The 27,992-nt window shown below is 43.7% G+C and overlaps 1 protein-coding gene across 2 annotated transcripts; it reads left to right on the plus strand.

The window, feature by feature from the left end:
• The first annotated feature begins 81 nt into the window (after positions 1 to 81).
• On the plus strand, positions 82 to 27,968 carry LOC101156312 (CD82 antigen). 2 transcript variants are annotated; one of them, XM_023952170.2, is made up of 9 exons: positions 82 to 238; positions 5,622 to 5,694; positions 12,260 to 12,332; positions 21,719 to 21,840; positions 23,673 to 23,747; positions 24,522 to 24,620; positions 24,731 to 24,904; positions 26,088 to 26,171; positions 27,149 to 27,968. In XM_023952170.2, the coding sequence occupies exons 2-9, from the start codon at positions 5,632 to 5,634 to the stop codon at positions 27,221 to 27,223; spliced, it is 765 nt and encodes a 254-aa protein (XP_023807938.1). In that variant the 5' UTR covers positions 82 to 238; positions 5,622 to 5,631; the 3' UTR covers positions 27,224 to 27,968. The 2 variants fall into 2 exon arrangements, with proteins under 2 accessions (XP_023807938.1, XP_078800322.1); XM_078944196.1 differs by having other exon boundaries at positions 233 to 977.
• Positions 27,969 to 27,992: the final 24 nt, after the last annotated feature.

Consider the following 27,992-nt stretch of genomic DNA (forward strand, 5'->3'; position numbering starts at 1 on the left):
AACATTCATCTTATAGTTTTATACGGCAGGCTCTTGTATTCTAATTTATCTGAAGTTTCTTCAGGGGTTGGTTTTGGGGGCGGGGTCCCTGTCACCGCCGCGCGGGGGCACTGCCCGCGCGCCTCCCCCTCCTCGTGCGAAGCTACCTCGTCGCCGCTCTTCCGTCTAGTCAGTCGGCTCTCAGACACGCAGTGCTCCGTTTTCACCGCCGCTCGAGTCTCCTCTCACCTGTAAACAGGTAGGTAAGCCGCGGGGCCGCGCGCTGTTTGGTTCAGGTGATGTTTGGCGGGAGCGGCGAGCACGTTGGTGCGTTTGTGTGAGTTCGGGACTTTTTGGAGACAGAAAAGCTCCGCGGCTTCAGCGACGTTCACGCTCTGAATAAAGTTCGGTTCGGACGGGGAGGCAGAACTGAGGCGGAAGGCTTTGATCCGGGCTGTACTTCAGGAGTTTCAGTTTTGTTCTGCTCGTGCACGTGCAGCCTTGGTTCTGCTGGTTTGTCCCGGAAGGAGTGGACCACCTTCATAGCTGCAGGGGTCCAGTCTTTACCCCCAAAGTCAGAACCAGTCACAACTCTCTGAAGGATCCCTCCGCCGCTGAAGTAGCTCCAGGTGTTCGGAGTTTGTCTTTGAGGAGCCTTTTGTCTCCACCCTGATGAACTTTGACCTTACCAGGTCTCCAGGTTTCTGTTGGTAGATGTTGTGATCTGAAGCCTTAAAGTTGTGGACCTCTGAATGGACCCTTAACTTCTGAACCAGTACCTTGTGTTTAAACATGGTGGGACTTCCTGGATGTGGCTTTCAGGCAGAGTTTTGAGTTTCCCTCATGTCAGATGAAGTTTGAAGCTGAAGCCTTTGAGCCGCTGCTCTGTACAGAACCGAAGCTGCTTTGGATCCATGTCATGAGGCGTCATGAGACGTCACGAGGCGCTGGCGTGCGGGGTACCGGCGTTCATGGCAGGGAGACAACTCCTTCATGAGGTAACTGGACCGCATAAGGGATGGTTCTCAGGAAAATGGCAGAATGGGATAGATGGGTACTGTTCAGTTCACTCAGCAGCTTCGGGCTCTTGGCCCTGGTAAATGCGGGTCAGAGCCCGCTGGCTTGGTGGCATCCGCCCTCCAGGACGAAGCAAACCTGTTTGACCTTCACCGGCTCTCCAGGCCGGGTTTAGGATGCGGCTGAGCTTCTGCTGGTTCAGAGGGATCGGCCGTTCATGAAACTACAGCAGGATGGTGTTGATATAAGCTCTTGCTGGGCTGGATTTTGATGGTCTTGTTGAACCCTGTGTGTTTCTGAGACACACCTTCACACCAGATCACAACACGCTCCTCCGGTTTGAAAGGAATGTCCCTGAAGGCAGCCTGGAAAGTGTTGAGAATCAATTCTGCGTCAGAAGGTGAAGGCCTGTGTTACTGACAGACAAACGTCTGGGATGAATTACAACAGAGTCAGATTAAATGAAACCCAGCGGCTCGTTCACCGCGTGCGGTTCTTTTGAGGGTACTGAGGTCCACAGAGCCTGAGGCTAACCCCATCGTCCCTGGACGGGTGTTTTCTGGTTTTCAAACACGAGGAAACTAAACTCCAGCCCTGACGAGACCAGTCATGAAAAACCTCTGAAACTGATCTGAAGCAGAGATCTCAGTTGGATAAATGGAGGTCAGCCTGTGGTGATGGTTTCACCGCAGCGATGCTTTCAGATTAAACAGCATGTACAGAGCCTGTAGTCCTTTTATCAATCTAACTGCATGCATTGTGCAGCTCGAAGCGCTTTACATTTAAAAACAAAGACAAACACAGGCATTACAAAAACCCCGCCGTTAACATGTGACCCATGACCCCACAGGCAACGAATACTTGTAAAGGTAACTTCTAAAAGAAACTTGAGGCTTGGCTCTGCTCTGAGGAAATGGGGGGATCTCTTCATACCAGGAGCCAGCTCGGCCTCAGGAACATTACCACAGTGCCCACCCGGACCGGGACAGCAATGGGGTCCACTTCACAGCTGTGAGGCTGCAGTGTTGAACTCCAGATGCCCCAGCAAGGGCAACAACTGCAGCAACGACCACCGACCAAGCCAGCAAGTCCTGGTAGAAAAGATGTCCACAGGAAAACACATAAAACAAACAGTTGAATATAAAAACATGTGATCACTCAATGAACCTCATTTAGTAAAAGCATCCATGACTGAATTGATCAAGTTTTAACATTGAAAGCTCAAAACAAAAAAGACATTTCTATGGCGTCAAACCAGAATCAGCCTAAAATGAATGAAAAACAAAATTAGGGCCGGGTGTCACCAATGATTTCCAGAATCCATCGTTAAATACTTGAAGCTGCCATAAGGCGGGGGGGCACAGATTTGATGCGTTTGATGTGAACGGACAAATTATTTAAAGGGGGGGGGGCTTTCCTTAGTTTTTTTTTTCACGGTTACATAAAATTTCAACTGAAGGGGAAAAGCTGGTGGAAATGGGGAACAACTACCTGGGCAAAGTTTCAACTAATTTAGTTAAAAAACGTCTTTCTGAAAACTGTAGCAATTTGTATTGCAACCTTTAGGGAAAGCAGCTTCATTTTTCAGCTCTTTGGGCCTTAATTATTACAAAAAAAATGCTTGTGAGTTCACGGAGGAAACTGCACATCAATACAGACAACAGAGTTTCTCTTTGTTTTAATATTTTTGGTTGCTGGCGTGCCTTGTGACTTTTGCCAAGGAAAAAGTGGACCTTGGCTAAAAAAGGTTGAAAAACGCGGTTTTAGTCGACGCCTTTGGAGTCTTGTGTTCTTTCTGGATCAGACCTGGCTTTTGTTAGAGCCTCACGCTGCGCCTCCATGCTGCTCCCCCGGCCTCCTTTCTCTGGCATCCCTGCAGGTGCCCCTCTTCGATCATTCGGCACAGGCCTGGCTGGATCAGAAACCCATTTGCAGCCAGTGGAAAGTGGGTCGGTGGCAGGAGGAACCATCGAGCGGGCCTCCATGTCTCTCCCAGACCTTCATAGATTTATTGGACAGTAAAGTACATTAATGTGTGAAGAGTGTCGCTGTGGTTTTTCAACATGCCTGTTCTTTGGTCTGGATGAACTGCTCAGTTCCAAAGAGAAGGTCTTCAGGAAATGCACCAAAGTGAAGGATCCAGCAGCAAACTGCTATGAAAGAACAGAACTACAGCGTTGAAGCCATTTAGGGTTTGAAACTTGTGATGTTCTGAGAGCAGCAGAGGTAGCTTTGACACAGACTAAACGTGTCTCAGGTCTTCATTGTTTCTGGATCAAAATGACAAGATGGGCTACTGTTATATTATGAGGATCTTTAACTAGTGGTCATCCATGGATGGACTTGAATTCTGTCGTGATTAAGGTGTACCTTAATGTACACAGCATACTTTAAAGGTGGACTACAAAACACTACACTATTTTGAACCATGCTTATGGGGCTAGAATTGAAACTTTGGTTTTGTACTTGTGAGTTATGTTTTGTAACTTGCACACGTTTTAAAAATACAAGTTTCAAATTTCAGGCTACAAGTAAAAAAATCTACAAAACAATTTTGACCATATTTGGTATGTCTGTAAGAACCAATGAATTTTGACCAACCAATCATGTTTCTCAATCCAGTCATGGCGAGAGGAGGGTAGGGCTCTGTACTGCTGTCGACCAAACATCATGTCCTGGTAGCATGGATGATTGGTCATATGGCTACATGGTAAATGGTAAATAGTATATACTTATATCGCGCTTTTTGAGCCCATAAGAACTCAGGGTGACATCTGTGTAACAGAAGAACATCAGACGTGTTCTGTGGACCACTGTGGATTTATTTTCAAAGAAAAACCTTTTTTCCTGTTTCTGTTAGAACTGTAAAACTGATGCATGCATGCACAACTTTCAGTCATTCTCCACGTTTGTTTCACGCTTGAATAGTTTTTGCCAATTGTTGACTTTTGTTTGTGCCCGGACATAAATGTTTCCCTCCACTTTCATGAAGAATATTTGCAAACAAATGACCACGATTTTCAGCTGTGATTTTTGTTGTAACTGAAAGAATACCAGCAATCTCTGCATCACCGTCACAAGGAAGTAGGGATAGTAAGCACATCTTATTGGTTGGACTGTTGACGTTTGTGTTTGAACCACTAAACAGGTCAGTTGGGTGTTGGCGCTTTTTTAGAATAAGAGCTTTGGCAAAAGTTGTGAAAACGTTGCAGTGGTTGGATGAAGTCATTTCGTTGCACACCAGGTTCCCAGCAGGGGACCACTCCGCCCCGCAGGAGCGTTTATTGCAGTGATTTTCAACCTTTTTTAAGCCAAGCCACACTTTATCCTTGACAAGAGTCCTGCGGCACACCAGCATCCAGACTCTCCACAATGTTTTTTCTAAAAGATGTAATTAAAGTTAAGGTAGTTTTCAGTAACAATTTTCAACTAAATAATTTGAAATTTTACCCTGGTAGTTGTTTTACCCTTCAGTTTTATTAACATGCAATTTTATGTAACCTCACACAATATATATATATATATATATATATATATATATATATATATATATATATATATATATATATATATATATTCTAAATAGTGATTTATTTGAAAAAGACTAACATTACATTTGTTTTCTGTAGCTACACAAAAGTGAAAATGTTGAAGTTTTATTAGTTTTTCTTTTGTCTTAATCAAATATAAAGTGTTTTATCAGGGCCTGTTTGGATGAACAGAGAGCTGATATCCTGGAGATGGTAAATGTTTTTAGATCAGTGAATGGGTAATTTCCCACGGCACACCTGACCATCTCCCACGGGACACTGGTAGAAAAACACTGGTTTATTGAGGCCTGCCCGTGTGCGTCCTCAATTGGAAGCGGGTCCGAGACGCCCCGTCTGACCCAGCCGTCTTTCCATGGCGCCTGCTGCCAGCTCTGCAGTTCACGCAGCAGTGTCCACGAGCACGCACATATCCAGCCCTCTCTGTGGACCAGTTTGTTCAGCTGTGGTCAAACCAGCCGCACTTTAGAAATGTCATGATCATCACCCGCTTAACAGCAGAGCGTGAAATGCAATCATCGCTGTTTCCGTTTCATAATAGAACGCCTTATCTGTCCTAAGTATGTATTACTACAAAAATTATATTAATATGCACGACAAAGCTCTCTCCTCACAAAGATTTGTGTACTCTTACTGTGTAGTTTTTGAGTTATTAGTACAAAAAAAATGGCATTTCAGGGGGGGCTCTTTTAAGACTGGGCTCAGGGACAGTCAGCTTGGTGGTTTTATTGTTGGTAACCTGATGAAGAAAGTGGAGATCCTTGTCTGGGGGGCACAGTTTTGGATGTGATGGTCTCAGAGGACAGATGGAAGACAGATGCACCTCTTTACATTCATTGATTTATGTTGAGCTGGTTTTGCAGATCTTATCACAGAAATGTGATTCCCTGCCCCCTAAACTGATGACTGCCCGGCTTAACCACAGGGATTTATTTGTGGACCCTGCAGCCATATGCCACCTGCTGCTTCAGAGCCCCCCCTCACTCTAGGAGATGTCTGTTACCAAAAAATGTTTTTCTGTGACCTGCACAGCTGGCTATGACTGCTTCTCACTGCCGGCTTGTCTCCTGTTTGCAGATCCGTCAGCATGGGGACCGGGTGCATGACAGCCAGCAAGTACTTCCTGTTCCTCCTCAACCTCATCTTCTTTGTGAGTATTTCATTTTCTTTAGGATGCAAAAGGAGGCAGAAACATTGCCTTTTTACACGATGGACTTCCATCTGAACGGACGTAAAGAAAGGCTTTTTGATGACCATTTTAGCTGTGGCCATCTACAGTTCTCACACAAATATATTTTCATAAACAAATAACAAGGGCTCTTCATTTGGTACAGAAATCTGCTTGTCAATCATTGGGACTTCATTTTTGTGTACTAAGTACAACTGAACAGAGTTATCATTTACTTTCAACCATTTTCAACATTCAGAGTGCTTCAACATGTGATTTTGTTTCCTGACATTCGTCTGGTTGCTCTGACTGACAGCTGTGTGTCAGTTGGGTCTGAATCTTGATTAAAGTGCAGATGAAGTGTTTGTGGCCTAGTTACCACATACATGCACCCCCCCTCCAACACGCGCACACACTCACACACTGCACATGTGAAATCTTCTGCTCATTGAGGTCTTACAGTCACATTCGGTTGCTAGTTGCGTGTTGTGATGTTAAGCTTATTGTCTGTCTGCGTTCTCAGGGTTTTCTGTACGTTGACGTTTACATCGGTCTGTTCCATGGTCTCACACAGACCTGATGGAATTAATGCATGATTCTCCTGCTGTCAGTTACATGACAGTCAGGGTCAGTGATTCACAATCCATTCACTTTTTGTCTACTAATTCACAATTTATTTAGATTCTTCATTCAACCCATCTTGAACATTTTCTGTCTAGAGGATGTTCAGGATGCTCTGTGGTTCACCTGTCCAGGCTCTCTGGAAACAGCTATGTGCTGATCTTTCAGTCTGCCTTAATGTTTCAATCAAAGCTTCACCGTCACTTTTATGTGCTTGGTGACACGAGTCCCACTGATACAGAGGGAGGATTAGCATCTCTCAATTTTATAACTCTTTGTATTGAAAAAAAACCCAAACAATTTTACTAAATTGGAAAAACAAGAAGAATATTAAAGTAATTCAATTTAGGAATCTGCTGTTTGATCATATCAGCTTGAAAAAAATGTCAGCCAAGAGTTCAAGTAACTTAGAAAGAATTCAGTGTCTCTGGTCTTCCATTGCTAAAATCATGACTTAAGGGGCGGGGTGCCTGGGCACCGCCGCTCCTTGTCTGGCTGCCGGGGTTGTGGGGGCTGGGGTCAGGGCCTTCAGGTGCCATCCGAGGGCTGAGGAGGGACCTTTAGTCAAGAGGCCTGAGGTGAGTCATGGGTCCCCCTGGCCTTGGGAGTGGTCTTTTTGTGTTTTCTGGGGGGCTAACATCAGTACCCATTGGGCGGGGGCCCAGTCTGTGCCTGGTGGGCTGCTCATCTGCATCTGGGGCTTGAATCACCCCTTCTCTGACTCTGGAACAGGTTGGGGCAACTCTCTTGGGACCCACATTTGGGTGGCACCCACCACAGCTGCGGGTGGAGACTTAGGCTCTTTTTTTTTGGGGGGGGGGGGGGGGGGGGGGGGGGCGTCTATCAGCAGGTTGGAATTTTCACTGAAACAATCATGGGCAGCCCTGACTGGTCAGTCACCTCTGTCCCGTCTGTGCCTGACCATAGTTCCCGCTAGGGCGGTTATTGGCTCTCTCTTGGCTCCTCTGTCTTTTGATGGGGTGGAGGGGTGGGCATGGGGGCTGGGGGGGTTGGCGATGGAGCCCCCAGGCTGGCGAGACTTTGAGCACAAGCACAACACTTGGGGGGAGCTGGGGGATGGTTGTTTCAATTAATCGTGGGTCAGTCTGGAATGTCCCGGAACTGCCCTACTTTCTCACATCACAGCTCATTAGAGTGTTGGGGCTGGGGATGGGGTGGGGGTGTCAATCTAAGATGCACTTTGGACTTAAGGTTCAAAGTGGCACTTAGACATCACTGTGAGCCCTACTAGGGCTGAAACAATTCATCGAGTTACTCGATTAGAAAAATTCCTCGAGGCAAAAACTCTGCCTCGAAGCCTCGTTAAATTCCTATGACGCGCACTATACGCGCGGCGCAGGGATTTGATTGTGTCACACGGACCTTTTGAATTTAGTTGGCGCCATGGCGAAGAATAGATCTATAAATAAACGGCAGAAATTGTCTAAAGTGTGGGATCATTACACACTTAATAAAGAAGAGAACAAGGTGCAGTGTCTCTACTGCAAAATAGAGCTGGCATACCACAACAGCACATCTTCCATGATTCAGCATCTGAACAGAAGACATCTGCGTGACCGCTGGAACCCCAACGCCTTTGGCGCGGGACCCGCGCGTGCCGCCAGCAGCGAGCGAGGGGCGGCCAGTGTTGCCAGATTGGGTGGTTTTACGTCCAATTGGGCGGTTTTTGTTCTAAATTTGCGGGTAAAAATGGCTTTGGGCGGGTATGCATAATTTGGGCGGTTTTAGGGTCTGTTCGGCAGGTTTTTCCCACTCATGAATACATAATAACAGACTACTGTAGGCTGGGTGGCTGTTGAAGTCTTATGTTCTGAAGCTCCGTGAACGCACCAGGCAGAGACACTTAATGGGTTCTGTCATCAAACCTGTTGTTGGGGGTTTGCCGCGGGTTTGCCGCCCCGCCCCTCCTCTTAGAAGTTGCGTTCTTTAAAGCTGACACCGCGGTCGCATGTGGGCGGAGCTACGAGCTAACGTTATGGTCTGATCGCTGCATGTCTGTGTTTATCAGTGCATGGTAGACACGGAGGAAGTGGAGAGATCAGGTTTAATATGTTGGAGAGTTCTACTTGGTAATCATGTTTTCATGTTTGAGTTCATGAGATCGTCCCAGAAAGTCTCTGCTTCAACTCCCGCAGGGAAAGCTGCGTGTGAATCTGACGCCTGTGTTTCCATCTCTCTGACAGTTTGAAGCCAAAGCCCCTCCCCCGCCCCTCTACCTGCTTTTCGTCTCTACCTGTTCACCTGTTCATATCCTCTGCAGCTGAGAGTTGTTTTCCCCCGCGCTCCTCAGTGTGTCCAACACAGAGAGCGCTAAATACGGTCATCATAGCAGCAGGTTGACCCGGTAGTAGTCGGGGTGCTTCGGCGCAAGCGCAGCACAAGGATGGAAGAGGTTATAGGTTATAGCGGGTTAAGAAAATGAATGGAAGAAGGCCGGTCCGCTGAAGAAATATTCAATACTGTACTCCTTTTATTAATAGTCTGAACTATCTTTGATTTTGAGAAATGTTTTATTTTGAAAAATCACCGCATCGGGTACTTAATCAGTCCAGTAGGGGAAAAAATCTACAAAAGCTGTATATTGACCTTATTTTTGCCCCCCCCCCCCCCCCCCCCCCCGGGCGGGTTTTGCGGGGTCTGGCGGTTTTTAGATGACTTTTGGGCTGGAATACTGTGACTCTATCTGGCAACACTGGGGGCGGCGTCAGCCGCTCCACGCCCCCTCCGCGGCGACCAGCGCGGGTCGCCTCGGCGGGCGACGAGAGCCCCTAGCTGCAGTAATCAGGCGACCGGGCCTGCTACACTCTAATTTTTTCAAAGTAAACGCTCCGGACCCCGCGGGACCCTCAGCTAAGAGCATCGAGGGGGCGCCGAGAGGCAGGGGCTGGGACAGGCGGTAGCTCGCCTTTCGGCGGACCGCGAGGCTTCAAAGCATTGCAAAAATAACAAAAGCATTATTTTACACGAAATATAAACAATGATAATGATCAAATATGTTTTTCTGATTCTTTTATTTTTAATGGCCTTCCATTTTGGTGTTGTGCCACCCTTTCAAAGTCTTCTGCCCCCCCCCCCCCCCCCCATACAAAATGTTCTAGCTCCGCGACAAATCGTTTTATCCGATTACTCGATTGATCGATCGATTAAGTGCTAGATTAATCGATTACAAAAAGAATCGATAGCTGCAGCCCTAAGCCCTACCCACCAATTTTAACAACACCTTTTATGACACACACACCCCCACCACTGCACTCACTTTACTGCTGTTATGCGGTGAATTTTTGTGCGATTAGTTAATCGTTAATTAATCTAATCTATATTAATCAAACCTAATAATCTGGGGGGCAAAGCAACTGGAGGCAGAAATGATTGAAGTCCTACACTTTCCAATCCTTGTTGGGATAGTTTACCGATGTAAACTTTAAATATCACTGACCAATTATGAACGTCAGGTACAACACTTTTTACTGCTACTTTGGTTACGGTGGAGGCAAGCAAGGCAGTTATTGAGGAGGTGACGGCTAAAAGGGATTGCTGATAAGTGTTTATGACATAAAGGTTGTCAGAAAACAGTGAGAATCAATGTATATCACCTTAAAAGTTGTTTTAGTGTACCTTTATTCGTCCAACCACATTTCAGTGAGTTTCTGTATCTCATCGTTGTGGTGTTATGGCTTTATTGTAAGAGAATTCTGTTAAGGAACTACAAGGTAACTTTTAGGATGACGTCACAGCAGCGCGTGCCGCGTAACAAGGCTCAGAAAAGCATGTAAGAAGCATTTTCAGTAGTGTTAAAATAAACATCCTAACAGATAAACACTTTTTTTTTTTCTGTTTGAATACACGACAATCGTTGCTTTACATTTGTCTACGGCTCATCGATTTCTTCATTCCTACTCTGTTTACATCACATAACGATGGCCATTCGGGTTCAGTGGATCTACTCTGAGCATAGAGCCTATTCAGAGAAATCTAAGACTGAACCGGACCTGCAAACGAACTAAGAGCACCTCGAAAGATGGGTCAGACAGACGTTCCTGGTCCTGGACCTGGAACCGCTTGGGTGTGTATTCAGACTGAAAATTTGTTCCGGATTGTCGGGGGAAACAGACTCTGGTTCATTTTAAGTGAACGAAATGTGTCCAGTCTGAAAACAACCTAAAAAGGGGCTTTATAACGTTTTTTATAATAAAAGACCTCCACCTTTACTTTTACACCACCAAGTACTTTTTTTAAGCTTTTACAATTAGATAAAAAACAAAGACAAAACATAACCTTTAACACATAAAAAACAGCAGGAACACTTTTCTGAGCAATACAAATATTGACCAAGAACTTCTTATTAATACCAGAATACATATGGTGACATGCCTTATTCCACAGTTTATCACAACAAGAACAAAAGTCATGAGTGATTCTATAATATCCTCCAACCTGTTTGGAGAATTTGCTCCTGTTGAAGACTGGGATAAAGCAGAAAGAGAGGAGAATATAGGCAGGGAGATGAGACACGAGGAGGTAAAACCGAAAGATGAACAAATTGGACAAAGTTTCTTTGTTGTGATTGGACGAAAACAAGCAGTAACAGGTTAACTTTCTCTCTTAAATGATTCTATCATGATGTTTGGAGTACAGTATATACCGCTTTAATCCGCTGCTGCATTGAGGTGGCGTGGGGTCTGTAGCCGTTACCATGACATGATATCATATAGTCATGTGTCATCATATAGTCCGCTTTTTGTGAAAAAAGACTTCAAAATAAGAGACTTAATTTTTATTTCTTTTGTAAGTGGCCATGGTTTGAGTGGGAAAATCCCTTCTGAGGTGTGCGTCATCAGAAATGAACAAACTTCACAGAAGTAACGCAGTGCAGCACCATCAGGCCCCTGTGTAATCCTTTAATTTCTGATAATGGACACCTCATCATGATCCCTTACATAATGAAATTTAGAGATCAGAAATGAGGTTACATAGAAATCATGTGCTTATTTGTCTGTTATCAATTAGTTCGTATTAACGCAATACTTCAATGCACTCACATGTCACACAAGGATGGCCAGTGGTTCTCTGTTCCCTACCCCATCCCCGGTAAGGGGAACCGGGCCCTTTCTCCACACAGGGAGGAGGCTCACAGAGTCCCCCCCCCCGCACCCCTGGTGTTGTAACATCTGTCCAACACCAGAGGCCTTCAGCTCTGATCTTTTTGCTCAGCTGTTGGATAAGACAACAATTCCTCGTTCAACATGATTTGTTTGATCAAAATCCTCAGACAAACAGACCGATGTTTGTGATACCATAGTGATGCGACCAGTAGCACAGGTTTACCACATCTTTACTTCCTGTGTACCACGTAAACCTCAGTACAAGTCACTTCTGTAATCTACAGAAATACTCAGATTACTTTCATTAGAGATGTACAAAAGTAAAGAGAATTGGTGGATCACTTTGTGATGAGGTGTAGAAATGATCTGATACTTAATGATAATGGATCTGAAGAGGTGCTTGACCAACCCTTTTCTATCATGGGACAAGAAGAGGAGTAAAAATTCCTCGGTGCTATTATGGACAACAGACTGGACTGGAGACACGAAAGTGATTCTGATTTCCAGAAGGGACAAAGCAGCTTAGGGTTCTTCAGTAAGAAGTCCCATATTTTTAAAAAATCCGATCAGAAGAGCATCACCACTAGAGAGGGTGAAAAGCAGAAAAAGGTTGGCTCTGTCTGGGTTCTGCTCTGCAGCCTCTATTCCAGAATTATTCTTTTCATAGTAAAGTATCTCATTTAGATTAGTAACAGCAACCACTGCCAGCTTCATCCAATAGATTTAGTTCTGTTCACCATCTTTTCTTATGATTTTTACTGCATGTTTGTAATTATTACCGTTGTTTGTCCTTGGACCTGCAGCTTTTGGGAGGCGTTATCTTGGGTTTTGGACTTTGGCTCCTCCTGGACAATCAAAGCTTCATCGTCATCATCAGTAAGTGCATCTACTACAAAGTTTCATTTTCAGTTTGTGTGGGTTCAAATGTCCCGTTGGCATCTCATCTTTTCTGATGCTTTCACTTTCTTTCTGACTTGTTTTGATCAGCTCAATAAATGATTGCTCTCTGTGAGTTTTGAGAATTTAAACAAGAGAAAAGTGTGAAAATGTTCATGTCTGTGTGAGAAAAGTGTAGAAGTGTGCAGTGAGGAGTTTTGCTGCCATAAACGGCTGTAATCAGACGCCGTGGATTTCACCGATCGTGGTTCTTTTTAGAACGTAACTCCTGCAATAAACGAGGGAACTCTGTTCTGGTGAAAAGGTAATGCAGAAATATGCGTAGCTGCAGAAAAAGACATAGACATTTGCTTTTTAAGTATTACTGAAAGACAAACAGACTGCGCAGCTGCGCAAACTGTGAGATGTGTGATGAGCTCAAAGTCTCTGCGGAATTATGACGGGAAAGGATCCATTGGTTTTTTTGTTTTTTTTTTAAAGGAATCAGTGTTTTTTCCTGAATTTCTGTCTTTGAAAATCATAGTGTTATTTGGTTATTGTTTTATTTCATAAATAGTGTTATTTATTTTATTAAAAAGGTTCATGGATGAATGAAACTTTATTCAAAGCACTTTACAACTCCTTGAAGGTACCAAAGGGCTTCACAATAAAAAGAGATCTAAAATGGGAACAAAAGTTTTAAACTAAAAACTCTAGAATATTCTGTTTTAGAATATAATTTTCAATCCAAATGTTTTCATCTACATTCCATGTTATATCATTCTCACTCCACACATCTGCTGCTGGTCCGGCCCTTCTATCGAATTTTAGAACCCAATGTGGCCCGCGAGTTAAAATAATTGCCCACCCCTGGTCTACTGGTTACCTGCAGCAGTGTCACCTGTTTAAACTGGTTATCTGTATAAAAGCACCACAAATTCTCCATCAAGATCGATACCGAAGAGCTGTCTAAAGCTGCTTTCACACCAAACACGATTCAAATTGGCACAGGACACCTCACTATCGACATGCAGAGAATTCACTGCTCAACGAATTTATTCCAAAAATGTTCATTAGCTTGACGCCCCAGAAGCGTGTGGGAGGAGCTACAGCCAGATGTTTTTAGCCTGATTGCTACATGGAGCGGTGTCTGTGTCTGTCTCAGTTCCAGTGCATGGAAAACATGGATGATGCTTAGAGATGAGGTTTGCAAAGAAGTTGTTTCTGTTTTCTTTAGCACAGCAGCACAACACTCTGCTGAAAAAAGCCCCTCTGTACCCCCCCCTAATGAGGAGAAGGGTGTCAGTCAGTCAACTGTAGTCTTAACTAGGGATAGGTATCGTTAAGGTTTTAACGGTACTGCTACTCTTATTGATTCTGCTTATCGATCCGGTATTCTAACGGTACTCTTATCGATACTTTTTGAGGACGAAAAATAAATAAATAAATAACAAATTAAGAACAAAGTGTTTTATTTCCTCATTATGCAACAACACTGTTTTTTTAACAAAAAATTTTACTTTATACATGAGAATGTTCCAGACAGGATATTTATTTAATTATTTAATCTAATTATTTTTATTATTTATGAGCGTGATTTTTCCTCTGATCTTTTGTCCATTTTCCAAAACCTTGAACAGACTTTTCTGTCTGTCAAACACCAGAGTTAGGATTGAGTGAGATGATGCAAACAAATTCACTTTGATGCAGACTCCTTTCTATTTATTTATTTTTCTTTAAATCCAGGAAACCCAATAAATTATATTAATTTTACGGATGACAACTATTAGTTATTAATTATTATTAAGTATTAGGAAGCAGCTGATAGTTTGTCGCGGGTCTGAAATCATAAGCGGTGACTCTAAGCCCCGCCCCTCTACCCGTTTGTTGTTTTGTTGTTTACTCCGCGTGCAAACCCCCCCCCCCCCCCCACACACACACACCAGGTTATGTTCAGAGCATGAGTTGCCAGGGGAACTAAGCATACCCTGAAACATACCTCTGTTTTTGGAACCAAAAGCAGTGGTTGTACACTTCTTTAGTCTCAAACTTACTGTGGGAGCTTGCATGACCTGCTTTCTGGAAAACCCCCCAGGTGATTCATTTTCATGTGAAAGCATAACAAAAACAGCCTGAAGACATGAAATTATGTCACTGACAGTGAAGATGCAGGCATCTATAGTGGCTGTATGTCTGTGTTGGGGGGGGACTATAGCTCTTTTTTAATTAATACTGTTTATTTCTAAGAATCCATTTTGTTGTATTTATCCACCATGTCTCAACGTGCGGTCCATGGAAATATTGTCTGACAGTAAACCAGTTTTGTAGCATAGAGGCGACACACGCAACAGCTCATTAGCATCATAATATCAGTGTGTAACGACACAGCTGTCTCCAAATCAACAGTTTGTATGAAACTTTCTCTTGCTGCTGTAGGTCCAGCTGGTTCATCCTCCAGTTCTGTCTGGATCCTGTTAGAAAGTGCTGCATGACCCGCTGCTTTGTTAGCTATACAGGAGGAGCATTAAAGAAAATCCCCAAAAGGAGAAAGGAGGGCTAATAAACATTGCTAATTTAGCGCAAACATTTGAACACGTTACCCTTCTACCTTATACGCGCCAAACAGAAAAAAGCTTGCATTTGGCGAGTGTTAATTTTGGACTCTGCATGCACAAGTTATTTGCTGCGAGGTACAAAATGAAACTTCATCAAAATGTAGCCAGCGACTGCTTCACACAGGTGGCAATTTTTCGCTGAGTGCCAGCTACTTTTAAGGCCCGCTGATGATCTTGTGGCGCTAATCATTTTAGGGTTGGTACCCACCACCAAAGTCTGCAGGCAAAATGCTAAATCCTGGAAGGCGCCAGTTTTTTATTTGACTCAATGCTTCTTTTTGAACACATAGCTATGAGAGTGGTCACAGTGAATGGGACGCTTGACAAAAAGCTCCCCTGAAAGTCACCTGAGGCCCCTTCTACTACAGTACAGAGCGCACGCCACACCTTTTAAGAAAAGCAGACAGTGGTGAGTGACAAAGGAAAGCAATATGTATACATCAGAGAAGACTAATTTTTATGTAAAGTATTAAGGAATTGTTAAAAGTTCTATTCTTGTTGTTGGGCACCTCTTGGCAGCCTTCTGCTTTCATCATTAACTACAACCCAGTGTCATACAAACGACAAGTAGCAAACTCAGTCTGGGGGGGTATGTGTCTGAAACAAACTGCAAAATATCCTGTTTGGGGCGTTCAGACAAAATGGTTGTTCCTCTGCCTCACAGCCACATCTGCAGGGCAAGATGCCAAGATGCATTTATATCAACTCCACTGGTTCACCGACGGGGTCTGGAGACTACAGCGCATGTGAACGCTCCCATTGTGGGGGTTTAAGTATAGCAAACCAACAACCAGACATGGCTCCCATCAGCATCAAATCCAATTTTTTGCATCAACTTTGATCCTTGTAGAAATGTCTGTAATCTTGATTAATTCAAGCTGGATCATGAAACGTTGGTTTCTGTCTAATCTTCAGCTGTTTGCTCTCTAGTTCTCTGCTGTTGGGCCTGTTTCACGCCCTGCTTCCTCATGTACTCACTTTTCTTGGACACCAGGGTCCCTGATGAAGGGTTCCACTTTGAGCTGATTGGCCAAATGTTACCTTTGATAAAAGCCACCAGAACCTTCTATCAAGCACTGTGAGCCCTGATGAAAGGAGCAGAGCAGGGGGCCACATATTCTCTAAAAGGGAAACCAGTGAATGCTCTTTAATTGTTCAAGACCTTTTGCCAACTTAAATATGGTTTTATTGGACTGAATTGGCTTCTGTTAGTGATGGCTGCGTCATGGAGGCGTAGCTGCTGGTCATGAATCCTGCGCCTATGCAGTCAAACTCGGCAGCAGCTGGAGGACGAGACAGGACGAGGAGAAGGAGACAAAAACAGAATGACAGAGATGTCTTGATGCTGAAACACGAGCTTCACTGAGGACGCTTGTCCGCTCAGCAGGTGTCCTCCCCCAGACAGTGGGCCCTTTCTGCCCCGTCCAGCATCAGAATGAATCACATTGGCCCATCTTCGCCCCGTGCATCACTGCACACTCGGAGAGCACACTGAATCACCAGCGGGTGCGAGCCAATCAGCTTCATCGTATCCGAATGCAGTCATGTGATGCAACCCACACGGAGCGGGCGCTGGAGTCCAGCGGACACTTTAGACTTGTCTCTGCACATAACTGAGCTCTATTGATGTTCAATGGAACATTTCATGAACAGGGTTAGTGTTCTGTTATGAGCATGCACAGAGATGCTTACTGCGACTTTTAGGATGAATCAATAACGGATCATGAAGATGAGATCAGCCTGCTGCAGAGAGTCTGTTTAAAACCCAGTGCTAAGTCACAACCAGGGCAGAGCCAGAACAGGGCCGAGTCACAACCAGGGCAGCGCTAGAACCAGGGCTAACCTAGAACCAGGGCAGAGCCGGACCTATTTTCAGCAGGCTCAAGTCAACAATCACATTCATCAGTCAGCCTCATTTTCAGAGCATTTTTAACAGTTACAACACAAACACTCACATACCCCAAGTCCTCTTAAACCTGGGCCGTAACCAAGGTCCATTCAATAAACGATTGATATAAATTTACATATTTAAACTCAATATTCAAAAGTATCAAATAAAACTTAACAAGTAAAACTTGACAATAACACTACATAAAATAAATAAACTACTAAAACATGTGTAACACTCAACTACATTAGAGTTAGGAATCCAATTGCAAGACCAGCCTTGTTCTAATGTTTAAAAATCTCCACAGAAGCTATAAAGTCCTCAGGGAGACCATTCCACAGGTAAGAACCATGGCAAACGGGATCTTACCACCAGGGGTTTTGGGCTGAATCTGAATTCTTCCCCTACCCCTTCGACCTCTGCCAACCCCTACATTTAGCCCTCCAAATGGAGAGTTATAGAAAAATAGTGTCTTCTCATTCGGACGTCACTCCCACTCGATGACGTCCTTAAGGTCATCTACATTAGCTGCCAAACAATGGCAGCTATGCCATTGTTTGGAAAATTCACAACAACATCAGTTTTATAACTATAAAAGTCATGCTAAAACTAAAAGTCATTACTTACATTTAAATGTAAACTTGTGTGATTCAGAGCACACCCACGTGAAGAAATGCGTTTCTCCTCCGCAGCACAGCGCGATGCGGATGACCCTCACGGCAGAGTGATACAGAGCCCTCCACCGTGAGGGTTTCCCTTAAAAAAAACATTTTGCACACCCCCATACCTCCTAATGCCCCCACAATTGGAGGGATAGAGAGAAGCCAGAGGGGAAGGGGAAGAATATGGATTTGGCCTTGGTCTCTACGTTTGGAATTGTTAGGAAACCAGCACCTGAGGACTTGAGAGATCCAAGGGGTCTTTAAGGGAAAAAAGGTCTGAGTGAAAGAGAAGATTTCAAATCTAATGGAGGAATACCAACATCACTTCTGGAGCTGACGGACTGTCAAACCTGTCAGATGAGATCCTTAATAAACAAGCAGCTAAGGTCTGGACTGCTTAGGAACCATTGACTGTATAAGAGAACCTTTGACTGCAAAAGGTAGAGAATCCCTCCTTCATGTGGACATTCCTGAGGTTTCTTCTTCTCTTCCCTGGAATCTTTTTATTTTTTTATTTTGTAGGAGTTTTTACTTATCGAGTAGGAGAGTCTAAGAGCAGGAATGCCCAGTTTAAGCTTAATCTGTCTAGTTTAGTTTAGCAATCAACTATTATATTTAGTAACTATTTATGTTGTTGATTTTTTTTTTTTTTTACAATTTAGTGAAGCCCGTTGAGACAATTGTGTTGTAATATTGCGCTATATAAATAAAACTGAATTGAATTAAATCTGCAGTTTTTTGGGATCCAACTTCTTTAGCTCCTCCAAGTCCTCATTACAGAATTGGCACCAAAATAAAGCCATTAGTAGCCATTAGTGGTGAGGTCTCTGGGCAAAGTGGATGCTGGAGAATGTGATGCGTTTGTAAAATGTTTGTTAAAACTGTTAACCATATGCATCTTTTCAGATACTAAAATACCATCAATATTAAGTGAAAGCAGTAGGACAAGACTTTCCAAGTCAGGCATGGTTTTTCCCAAACTCTTTTGGGATCAGATTTACCGAGTGAAAGCTGTTCTTTAAATAGTCTGTTTTTGATTTGCGGACGGCTTGTAAAGACCTGTTTCTGATTTGTTTAAATGTCAGAATAACTGCTGAGGGCCTCGTAAATGGAGCTTTTTTCCATGCCATTTTCTTTTGTCTGAGACGAACAGTAAGCTCATGGTGAAACCAGGGGCTGTGACGACCCTTTATTCTGAGCCGTTTGATCAGAGCACGCTCATTTATGACATCACTAAACGGTTGTAATGCACGGTCAACAGTAGGAATCAAGCTGAATTTAGACCAGTCTGCATCTGCCCGGTCATAATTATGCTTGGGGGTTAAAGTTTTTAAGAATTCGAGCTGACTGCTTAACAGAAAAGGAATTACGAACACAAGCAATGAAGCAGTGATCACTAATATCTGCAAAAAACACCCCAGACAAATTCTTGAAAGGGGAATTTTTGAGAATAACATCAACAAGAGTTGCCTTATCTGGGTTTGTTTGTGTCAACCCTGGTTGGAGACTTCTGATGTAAATTTAGAGAAACGTATACATCAAATTGATGTATATCCTTGTCAAGTGACTTTTATATGTCCCAATTTTAATTAAACAAATTCAGCATTGGTAAACGGGGCTAATACATTACAAAGAGTCTGTAATGTGCTGAGATGGTGCACGATAACATCCAACAAGTAACTTTTACTTGTGCCTGATGATGAGAATGAGCAGATCAAACTGCTTTGGAATTGATGTAGCCAGAGTTACCGGGTAGTCAAAATGTTGGAGTGTAAACTGCCACACACCCACCAGACCAGGCCTGTTCTGTCTCAACATATTATACCCTGGGATATGCAATTCAGGATAGGAGTTGGACTTTCTTAACCAGGTCTCAGTAACAATCAGTCTATCAGGATGTTATCCATTGACCCAAGCTTTCACATTGTCCATTTTTAATAAGAGGCTTCTTGCATTTATATGCAGAAAGCCCAAGCTTTTAAGAGAGCAAAAGTCCTCAAAGGACAAGTTATTTAGGTCTATATCTGTGAAAGACAGAGCAATGTCTGCAACTGGACCAGGATTTGCGTGTTTGTTTCCAGAAATTAAAAGGAGAAAGATTATTAGAGTATGTGAAAAATGTGTGCTGGATGTGATGTAAGTTTCCTGATGAAGGATTTTTGGGGCATTTGAAAGCAACACTACAGCTTGAGACAATATCCTTGTAACATGGCATGAAAACAGCCGCAGAGGAGGTGAGTGTGAAAATAAAAAAATTCATTGTTTGGCAACAAACAGGGCAATCTTCTATTTGATAAGGCTTAAAGTTTGAGAGAGTGGCAGATGAATTGAGTCCACAACCAACACTAACAGCAAAGATAATTGAAGAAACATATTCAGGTAAAAAAAAATAAAGTAGGGGACACTGCACCTTACTAGGTGAACTGAAAATCTGCTACTTTAGGCCCAGCAGTGGCTGGAAAGCTTCACAGGCCCTGTAGTAGCTGGAACCCGGTGGTAGCCAGAATGCAGCCGCTGGTCCGGTAGTAGCTGGAAAGCTGCTGTCGGTCCAGTGGCAGCAGCATGAGCTGCTGTTGGCCTGTTTGCTAAATTCAAAGTGTTTCCAAACATTGCAGTGGATCGATGGACTGATCAGTTTTTGCTGCATCACATGTGTTTTGTCTGGTTTTACCTTGTCGTGAAATAAACCTACCATACCTCAATCCAAATAGTATTTTCCAAGATCGATTCAAAATATCAATATACCTTATTTTTGAGTTAAATCTTTTTTTTTTTATTGAGCACCAGAGATACAGAAAATGTACAGAAACTAAGGCAAATGTCAGAATTTATTCAAACGATGCTTTCTTTTCTTTTTTTTAAACAAGACAAACACATAGCAGAACCTCACTCCCACCCCACCCCACAGAACATAAAAAATGAAACAAATGAGTACGTTAAGTGATTTGAGCAGGCATGCACCACCAAGGCTCAGTGTGACATGACACAAGAAACCAAAATGTGAAGACAGGAGAGCTGTTGGAAGCTGCTACTTGGGAACAGTTTTGAGCTAATTAAAGTATGAAAGCATCAGGGCCCACGCGGATAGAAATGTATCACTGGACCCCCTAGAGTGTATTTAATCTTTTCTAGCTCCATAAATTGTAACAAGTCACTAAACCATAGACACTTTGGGTGGCTTATTTGACTGCCAGTCTAATAAAATCCTCCTACGTCCAAGTAGTTCTGTAAAAGCAATCGTGTTTATTTTGTTTCCTTAGAGTAAGTTGTTTTCTACCTGGGATGCCAAATATAGCTATAGCTGCATTGGGTTAAAGATGAAGTTGAAGAGCATGTGACAGTGTTTTAAAAATGACAGACCAGTAGGACGTCAGAGATGGACACAGCCAAAACGTGTGTTAAGTCAGCAAGGTAATGATGGCATCTATGACAGCTGGCTTCTACATTAGGATAGATCTTTGCTTTGGAGTAATGAATGTGATACACAACTGTATTAAGTTTAATTTTGCACAGGAGGAACTGGATGTATCTTATTTTTAAAACAAAATTTTTACGGTTTAGTTCAATTGGATTCTATTCTGCCTAAGACAGATGGATCTGGTTGGATTGTTGGAATGGAAGTCAATTCATTGGTTAATTTACACCCCTAAGCTTTACTGTCAATGAAATAATGGTAAGAAACATTATTATGTTTTCAGGCTGTGTTTTGTTATGATGTCATATAACACTTAATCTTTATTTTATTTAAAATGTAAACCTTTCCATCTTTTTAGCTGCTTAGCCTTCTTTTTTTACATCCACAGCACAGCCGCCCTTATCTCCACAGTCTCTGCTTTAAGAACACTCAGAGCGCCACACAAACTCTACGAGTTACCACAATCACTGGTTTGATTTCTCCTGAGATAAAGGCATTCTGTCCAAATGAGATGCAGTGACCTAACGGGTTCAGTTACACTCAAACTGAGAAACTGGATTTAAGTGAACTGAATCATGATTCCAAACTGTAGAACACAGAGAAAATGTTTCAATTCTCAAGAAAAGGATGATTATCATCACCAAAAAATAGCTCATAGATCTTGCACATCTTTAAAAAAAAACATCCAGCCCTTTATGCTTACATCACAGCAGAGGGAACCTGATTGATTTGAGTCCTGCTGTCATTTTTTTGTGGTGACAGATGTTCTTCATCACATGAGAATGACTCCCGTCTTCTTCCTTCAGATAACTCAACAGACGTGAAAGTGGCGTGCTATGTCCTCATCAGCGTCGGAGCTTTCTCCATGCTCCTTGGTTTATTTGGCTGCCTTGGGGCCATTTTCCAGATCAAGTGCCTGCTAGGATTGGTGAGTCCCCCCCGTCCCACCCCTCACCTGCATAAAGACACTCACGGTTGGGATCCTTCCACCTCTGTTGCTCCGTTTCTCTTTCCATCCACTCCATGATAAAACAGTTTGAACCTGCTCCCATTCTATAATTCTTGCTCTCTTTCCATCTGTTCTCTTGATCACACAGGAGATCCACCTTTCTTTTCTCCATCATGTCGACCAACTCTGTATTTTTTCTGTCAGTCTCCTGACTTTCCTTTTCTCTCTCCGTCTGCAAACTCGCCTTCTTCCACCAACAGTTGTCCAGTTTCTTCCCTGTAGGTCAACTGTACCGGTGTTGGTTGTTGCTACTTTGGGCCACGCCTGATCCAGTGGGAAAGTTCTGGTTGTGATTCACATGATGGATTTGAGTTTAGTTTTATGTTCGATGTTCTTCCTGGCACAACCCTCGGCATTTAGCTGGACTTGGACCAGACATAACAGCAGTAGATTGGGCCCCCTTGTGGTTGAAGTGTACATGTTATCAGGGTTCATAGGGTCATGAAAACCCTGGAAAAGTTTTGGAAATTGAAAATACAATTTCTAGGTCCTTGAAAAGTTTGTGAAAAACTAAATCTTCTATAAAGCTTTGGGTAAGGTATGATATTTTAATATTTTGGATGCAAAAAACATAAAAAATATAATAGTTCAATTTAAATTATAGCAGAAATTTAGCCTCACGCTGTCGATGATGGGAGTTTACGTAAAGCAGTTTGAGTTGTCGTCAGTTCAGTGCATGGCACTTTTAGCTTGCTATCGTGAAATGCTGCGAAATGTAACTTTAACAGCAAATGGCTTTTCAAGGAGAGGAATTAACTGTGGCTAATGAAAGACCCTGAAACGCGTTTTGCACCAGAAACGTGGAAAATGCAGACTTTGCTCCAAGTCCTTTGACATCAGCAGCATGAGAGAAGCGGGGCTGGTGAGTCACATGAAAGGGAAGAAACAGCGACAGCTGCTGAACGCTGCAGAAACCAGTCGGTCAGATCATTTTTTAAACAGGTAATGATAAAAGAGAGTTACAGTAATCAAGCCGAGATGTAATAAAACCATGGAAGACTGTCTCAGAATGTCATTTTGCCTCAAAGAAAAGCAGCTGAGCTGATTAGACCGTCAAATTTAAAATCCCTGTCCATTTAAAAACCCAGGTTTGACACAGACTTTTTTAAATGTGGAGCCAGGGGACCCAACTCTACTTTGGGGGGGGCATAGGAGCTGCTAGGACTAAAAACCACCACTTCCGTTTTTTTTAATCATTAAAACATAAAAAGCGTAGGGCCATCCAGTCTTTGAGATCTTGTAAACAAGACAGTAGTGATTTAACAGAGCGACCTGTCTTAATTGGCAAATAAATCTGACTATCGTTAGCGTAGCAGTGAAAGTAAACTGTGTTTTCTCAGGATGAAACCCCAGAAGAAGGTACAAAAATAACAAAAGTGGTCCTAAAATAAAGCCCTGTGGAACCCCAAATAACAGTGGAGAAGTTAAAGAACAGGATCCGGACATGCTCACACACACAATTCCGTTGGCCAAATAAGATGATAGCCAGTCGCATGAATCCCCACAAACCCAAACTTTTTAACCTGAACTTTTTTTCTCTTCATACTTTTTTAAAGTGTAAATCATAATCTTATTTTGACATTTTCTTTGTTGTTTCTGAATGCTAAAGGGTTTTTATTCCACCTATTATTGATCCCGATGTCTGTCACAATCCTATGGACTCTGCTCCATGGGTGGTGTTTACCATCATGGTTGAACACTTGAAGAACCACATGTGAGTCACTCACTCTTCCTCCCATCTTCCTCCTCAGTATTTTACCTGCCTCCTGGTGATCCTTGTTGCTCAGATTGCAGCCGGCGTTCTCGTGTACCTGCAGAAGGAGAAGGTGACTTTCTTTGATTCATCACAACTTTTTTACTTGTTATACACTGGGGCAAAAAAAGTATTTGTTCAGCCACCATCATCATAGGTAAACCTCAACTATGAGAACTGGTGGTAGCAGAGATGAAGATGCCGAGGTTCTCTTTGGAGATGACCAGGATGGATAGGATCAGGAATGAGGACATCCGAGGGACAGCACATGCTGGAGGTTTTGGAGATAAAGTCAGAGAGGCCAGACTGAGATGGTTCAAACATGTCCAGAGGAGAGACGGTGAATAAAAGGATGCTGAGTCTAGAGCTGCCAGGCAAGAGGTCAAGAGGAAGACCAAAGAGGTTCATGGATGCAGTGAACGAAGACATGAAGGTAGCTGGTGTCAGAGGAGTGCCGGGTTTCCCAGCCCAGGTCCTTGAGGCACACTGCCCTTCATATTTTCAATCCAACCCTGTTCAAATACACCTGCCTTCGATGACTGTCATTGTCAGGCTTCTGCAGACCCTGATGATGAGCTGAATCAGGTGTGCATAAGCAGGGCAGCATGGAAAACATGCAGGAGAGGGTTGGGAAACACCAGAAGACAGGGTTTGATGGAGGAAGCTCATTGGCTGTGGCGACCCCTGAAGGGAAAAGGGAAAGAAAAAGATTTAAAGAAAATCTGGATGACAATTTAAGACTTATTTAGGGGCTAAGGGGAGTAAGGGGCCTGTTTTTGCAGTGTAGCTTCAGCTTCAGACTCGTCGGTTCAAAGCCGTGATCTCTGACCCAGGATCTGTCTTTCAGGTGAATGAGCAGATGTCCAAGATTGTCGACAAGGTGCTGGGCAGCTATGCAGGAAACAGCTCCAGGACTGAGCAGGCCTGGGACTTAATCCAGAAGAAGGTGAGCCAGTATCGGCGTCCTCTTCCCTCCAGTGTCAGAAAACCTCAAATCTGCCCGTGTGAACCTGAAGCTTCTCTCTCTTTGTTGCTGCTGTGACTGTGGGCCTGCAGATGCAGTGTTGTGGCTGGATGGGGCAGGAGGACTGGAACAATAATGCCGTCATCCTCAACAGCTCCCAGTTGCTGTTTCCCTGCTCCTGCCAGAACCTCACCCTGACCGTTCAGAACAGATCTGACAGCGGCTTCTGCGAGGCGCAGACGCCCGACTGGCCTGTCTACAATGTGGTAAGAACTCCAAGAAGCAGAGGGAGGTGTGTTCAGATGTTCAGAGTGAAGTAAAGCGGACGACAGGTGATGGTCACGTTCTGCATGACGAGATGAGAAGATGAGAAGGATAAAGTCCAGTCAGGCAGAGAGACCGGGCGGGTTAACAACAGGAGAAGGGGCTATGATTGGATAAGCCAGGGTCATGTTTCATGGCAGCCAATCGGAGCTAATTTTGCTTTACTAACAAATGCACATCCACTGAACACAAACACTAAACAGGTGGGAGGAGCTACAGGAACGGGGAATCTGGAGCAGACTGATGGAAAGTGGCCATTTACAATGTTACGATAAAATAACTCCTTTCTGACTATTGTCTCATGCTGTGAGGTTTTGATTATTCAAAGTTACTCCACAAACATTTCAGATGTTTAACAGTTTACTTAAAGAGGAATAGATGTAAACCAGACTAGTTATCAGAGATTGTAAAGATGATTTATTTTCTAATCAACCTGTACACACTTGATGATCTTTAAAGACCCACTCCAATGAAAATCCTGCTTCTGGCCTTTTTAGCATGTTCTTGTAGCATTTTTCTCATGAACTGCGATGGGCTGGCCAAAGTCTCCCTGCTCTGCTCCATTCTGATGCATCCACTTACAGCCAGATAGATCCATGACCGTCTTTGTTTTCCTCGTCTGAGCTGGAATCTGCATCAGAGCTGTACGGCTGGAAAGCTCTGATATTGCTCGCCATTTTTTAACACAGCTCATGGTCTAGCCACAGAACTCAAGGATCCCCCTCTGCGTGGAGAGAGGACCGCCAGCCCCCGAAGCACATGGCCACCACTGCCGGGGGGCCCGATCACTGGCCCCCCACTTCCTCCTCTAATGTGTGCGTGTGTTTGAGTGTATAGTGTGGTGGGGTCAGGGATGCAGGTAATAAAATATGCAGTTAAAATTGGTGGGTAGGGCTCTGAGAAGACATCTCCTGTTTGCTGGGAGTGGTGTCCAAGTACCCCCCCACACCCCGCCCCCCCCCCCCCCCCCCCCCCCACACACACACACACACACACACAGCAAGGGGCCCCGCATGTCTAAAATCCAGTTATAACTGAAAGGCCAGGCGCCCAAAGCTGTGCAGTAACGGGGGTGCTTCTCAGATCACATCTCTGCTTTCTCCTCTTTCTCCTGTTTGTCATTAGGGATGTTCTGCCAGCGTGGAGAACTGGCTCATCACCAACATCGGGGTTGTCCTGGGGATCTGTCTGACAGTGGCTTTGATTGAGGTACGACACCTCCTTATGCGCCGACATGCCCTTCTTTTCTTTTTAGTTGGAGAGGGACGTCCTAGAGCTGCAAGCAGGTTAGAACAGGCTGAGGAAGGTTTCACGTGTGACGTGTGACTATAGAGTGTTATCAGGAATGAAAGGAAAGCCATCAACGTTTTCATCTTCAGAAGACAATGGATTCATAAGTTATCATCACAAAACGCTCAAATCAACTAGATTTTAACTTTGTGAAATCGATAATGTCATATGCGCCATTAATTTGAGTACTGAGCATGGTATCCGAATTGCTTTTAAAATCCAGGGCACTTCATAGTGCCGCTCTATTTAGTTTTTTAGTAGTTAGGGGTTCGGGTGGGAATTCGGACACAACCTTTGGGGCAGAGACAGGAGGCAGAGCTGGAGGTAGCAGATATGAAGATGTTGAGGTTCTCTTTGGGAGAAACCAGGATGGATCTGGAATGAATCCATCAGAGGAACAGATCATGGTTAGAGCTATCAGGAAAGAGGAGGCTCATGGATGGAGGAGGAGATGAGGGGGCATCTTCTGCATCCTCCTCACTCCCATGTGGGAGTGAGGAGGATGCAGAGGACAGGAATAGATGGATGATACATTGTTGCGCCTCCTTAAGGGAACAAGAAAGTGGTTGGACTCCATTGTCCTTCGTGCAGAAGACGGGTCACTACAGCCGTGTCCAAAGCTCAGACTGCACAGAAAATATTGAATCTCTAAAATGCAAATTCCCTCACAGCAGCTTCACTGCTGCTTCAGGCTTCAAAAGCTTTGCCTCAGAAGACAGAGGATTTCAGAAAAAGACTGAAGGTGTGTAGGTGCACTCAGTGGTGAGCAGGACTCCACGTGCACGCACTCGTGCCACGGCAGCAAAACCGCATGAGAATTCCAAATGTATTAGGAGAGAATGTGTTTTGAGGATGTGCCTGAAAACTCATTTGTTGTGTGTTTGTGTGTCCGACAGCTGCTGGGGATGATTCTGTCCATCTGCTTGTGCAGAAACGTCGGCACTGATTACAGCAAAGTGCCCAGATTCTGAGGTCACCTCCTGAAACCCTGGAGAAGCTTCAAGTGGAATTCTTCCTGCCAAAAATGTCCAAATGTAAAATAAATGTTTTTTGGTTGTTGTTGTTTTGTTTTTTCTTGTTAAGCCTGGTAAGTGTGGACCAGAGTTATGTTGAGTGACGCCTGCCGGAGGGACTACTGTCTGCGACGTCTGCTTTTAGTCTCCCATTAAAGTCTGAAACATTATTTTGGTCTGTGAAGATAGAAAAATGTCTGAGACTCCAGCTGAAAAACTTCAGCTGTTGGAGTTATTTTAAGTTTTTTTACTTTTCTATACCACTTTCTGCCAGACACTTGTATTTCTTTGTATATAATTTAAATGATTATTTGTATGAACCTGATTCAGTCTTCTAGCTCTCTTATTGGCTGCTGGATTCTCCTTGAATTTCAGTCACATATTTATAAATGTCCAATCAAAGATGCTAAACTTTAGTGAAACCAGCTGATGGACATTGTTTGAACTCATTTTTGATGAGACGGCCTTCTTTTAACCAGGCTCAAACCACGCTTATGCTGACGTTTTTAAATGAATTGTGGGTAAGTTGAGTTTATTTTTGAGCTGATGCCTTTTTTTACTACATTCCATGATGTCTTCATGTACAGGCTGCATGGAAACATCCATTAACCTGATAATAACCAGCTGAGATCTGTGCTGTTGTGAAAACCTGATCTTTCATGTAAACTTACATTCTGTGGCCATTAAACGGGTTTAAACCATCGGTCTGCGCTCCAGCCGTTCCTGT

The sequence above is a fragment of the Oryzias latipes genome, chromosome 3, assembly GCF_053564925.1.
Source record: "Oryzias latipes strain Hd-rR chromosome 3, Olatipes_Hd-rR_3.1".
In the NCBI taxonomy this organism is placed as follows: domain Eukaryota; kingdom Metazoa; phylum Chordata; class Actinopteri; order Beloniformes; family Adrianichthyidae; genus Oryzias; species Oryzias latipes.

What these genes read in the sequence shown, in the direction of transcription:
- LOC101156312 (XM_078944196.1), top strand. An exon ending in TGTACCTGCAGAAGGAGAAG is followed by an intron (nt 23,748 to 24,521) that starts GTGACTTTCTTT and finishes TCTGTCTTTCAG; the next exon opens with GTGAATGAGCAGATGTCCAA. An exon ending in TGACAGTGGCTTTGATTGAG is followed by an intron (nt 26,172 to 27,148) that starts GTACGACACCTC and finishes TGTGTCCGACAG; the next exon opens with CTGCTGGGGATGATTCTGTC.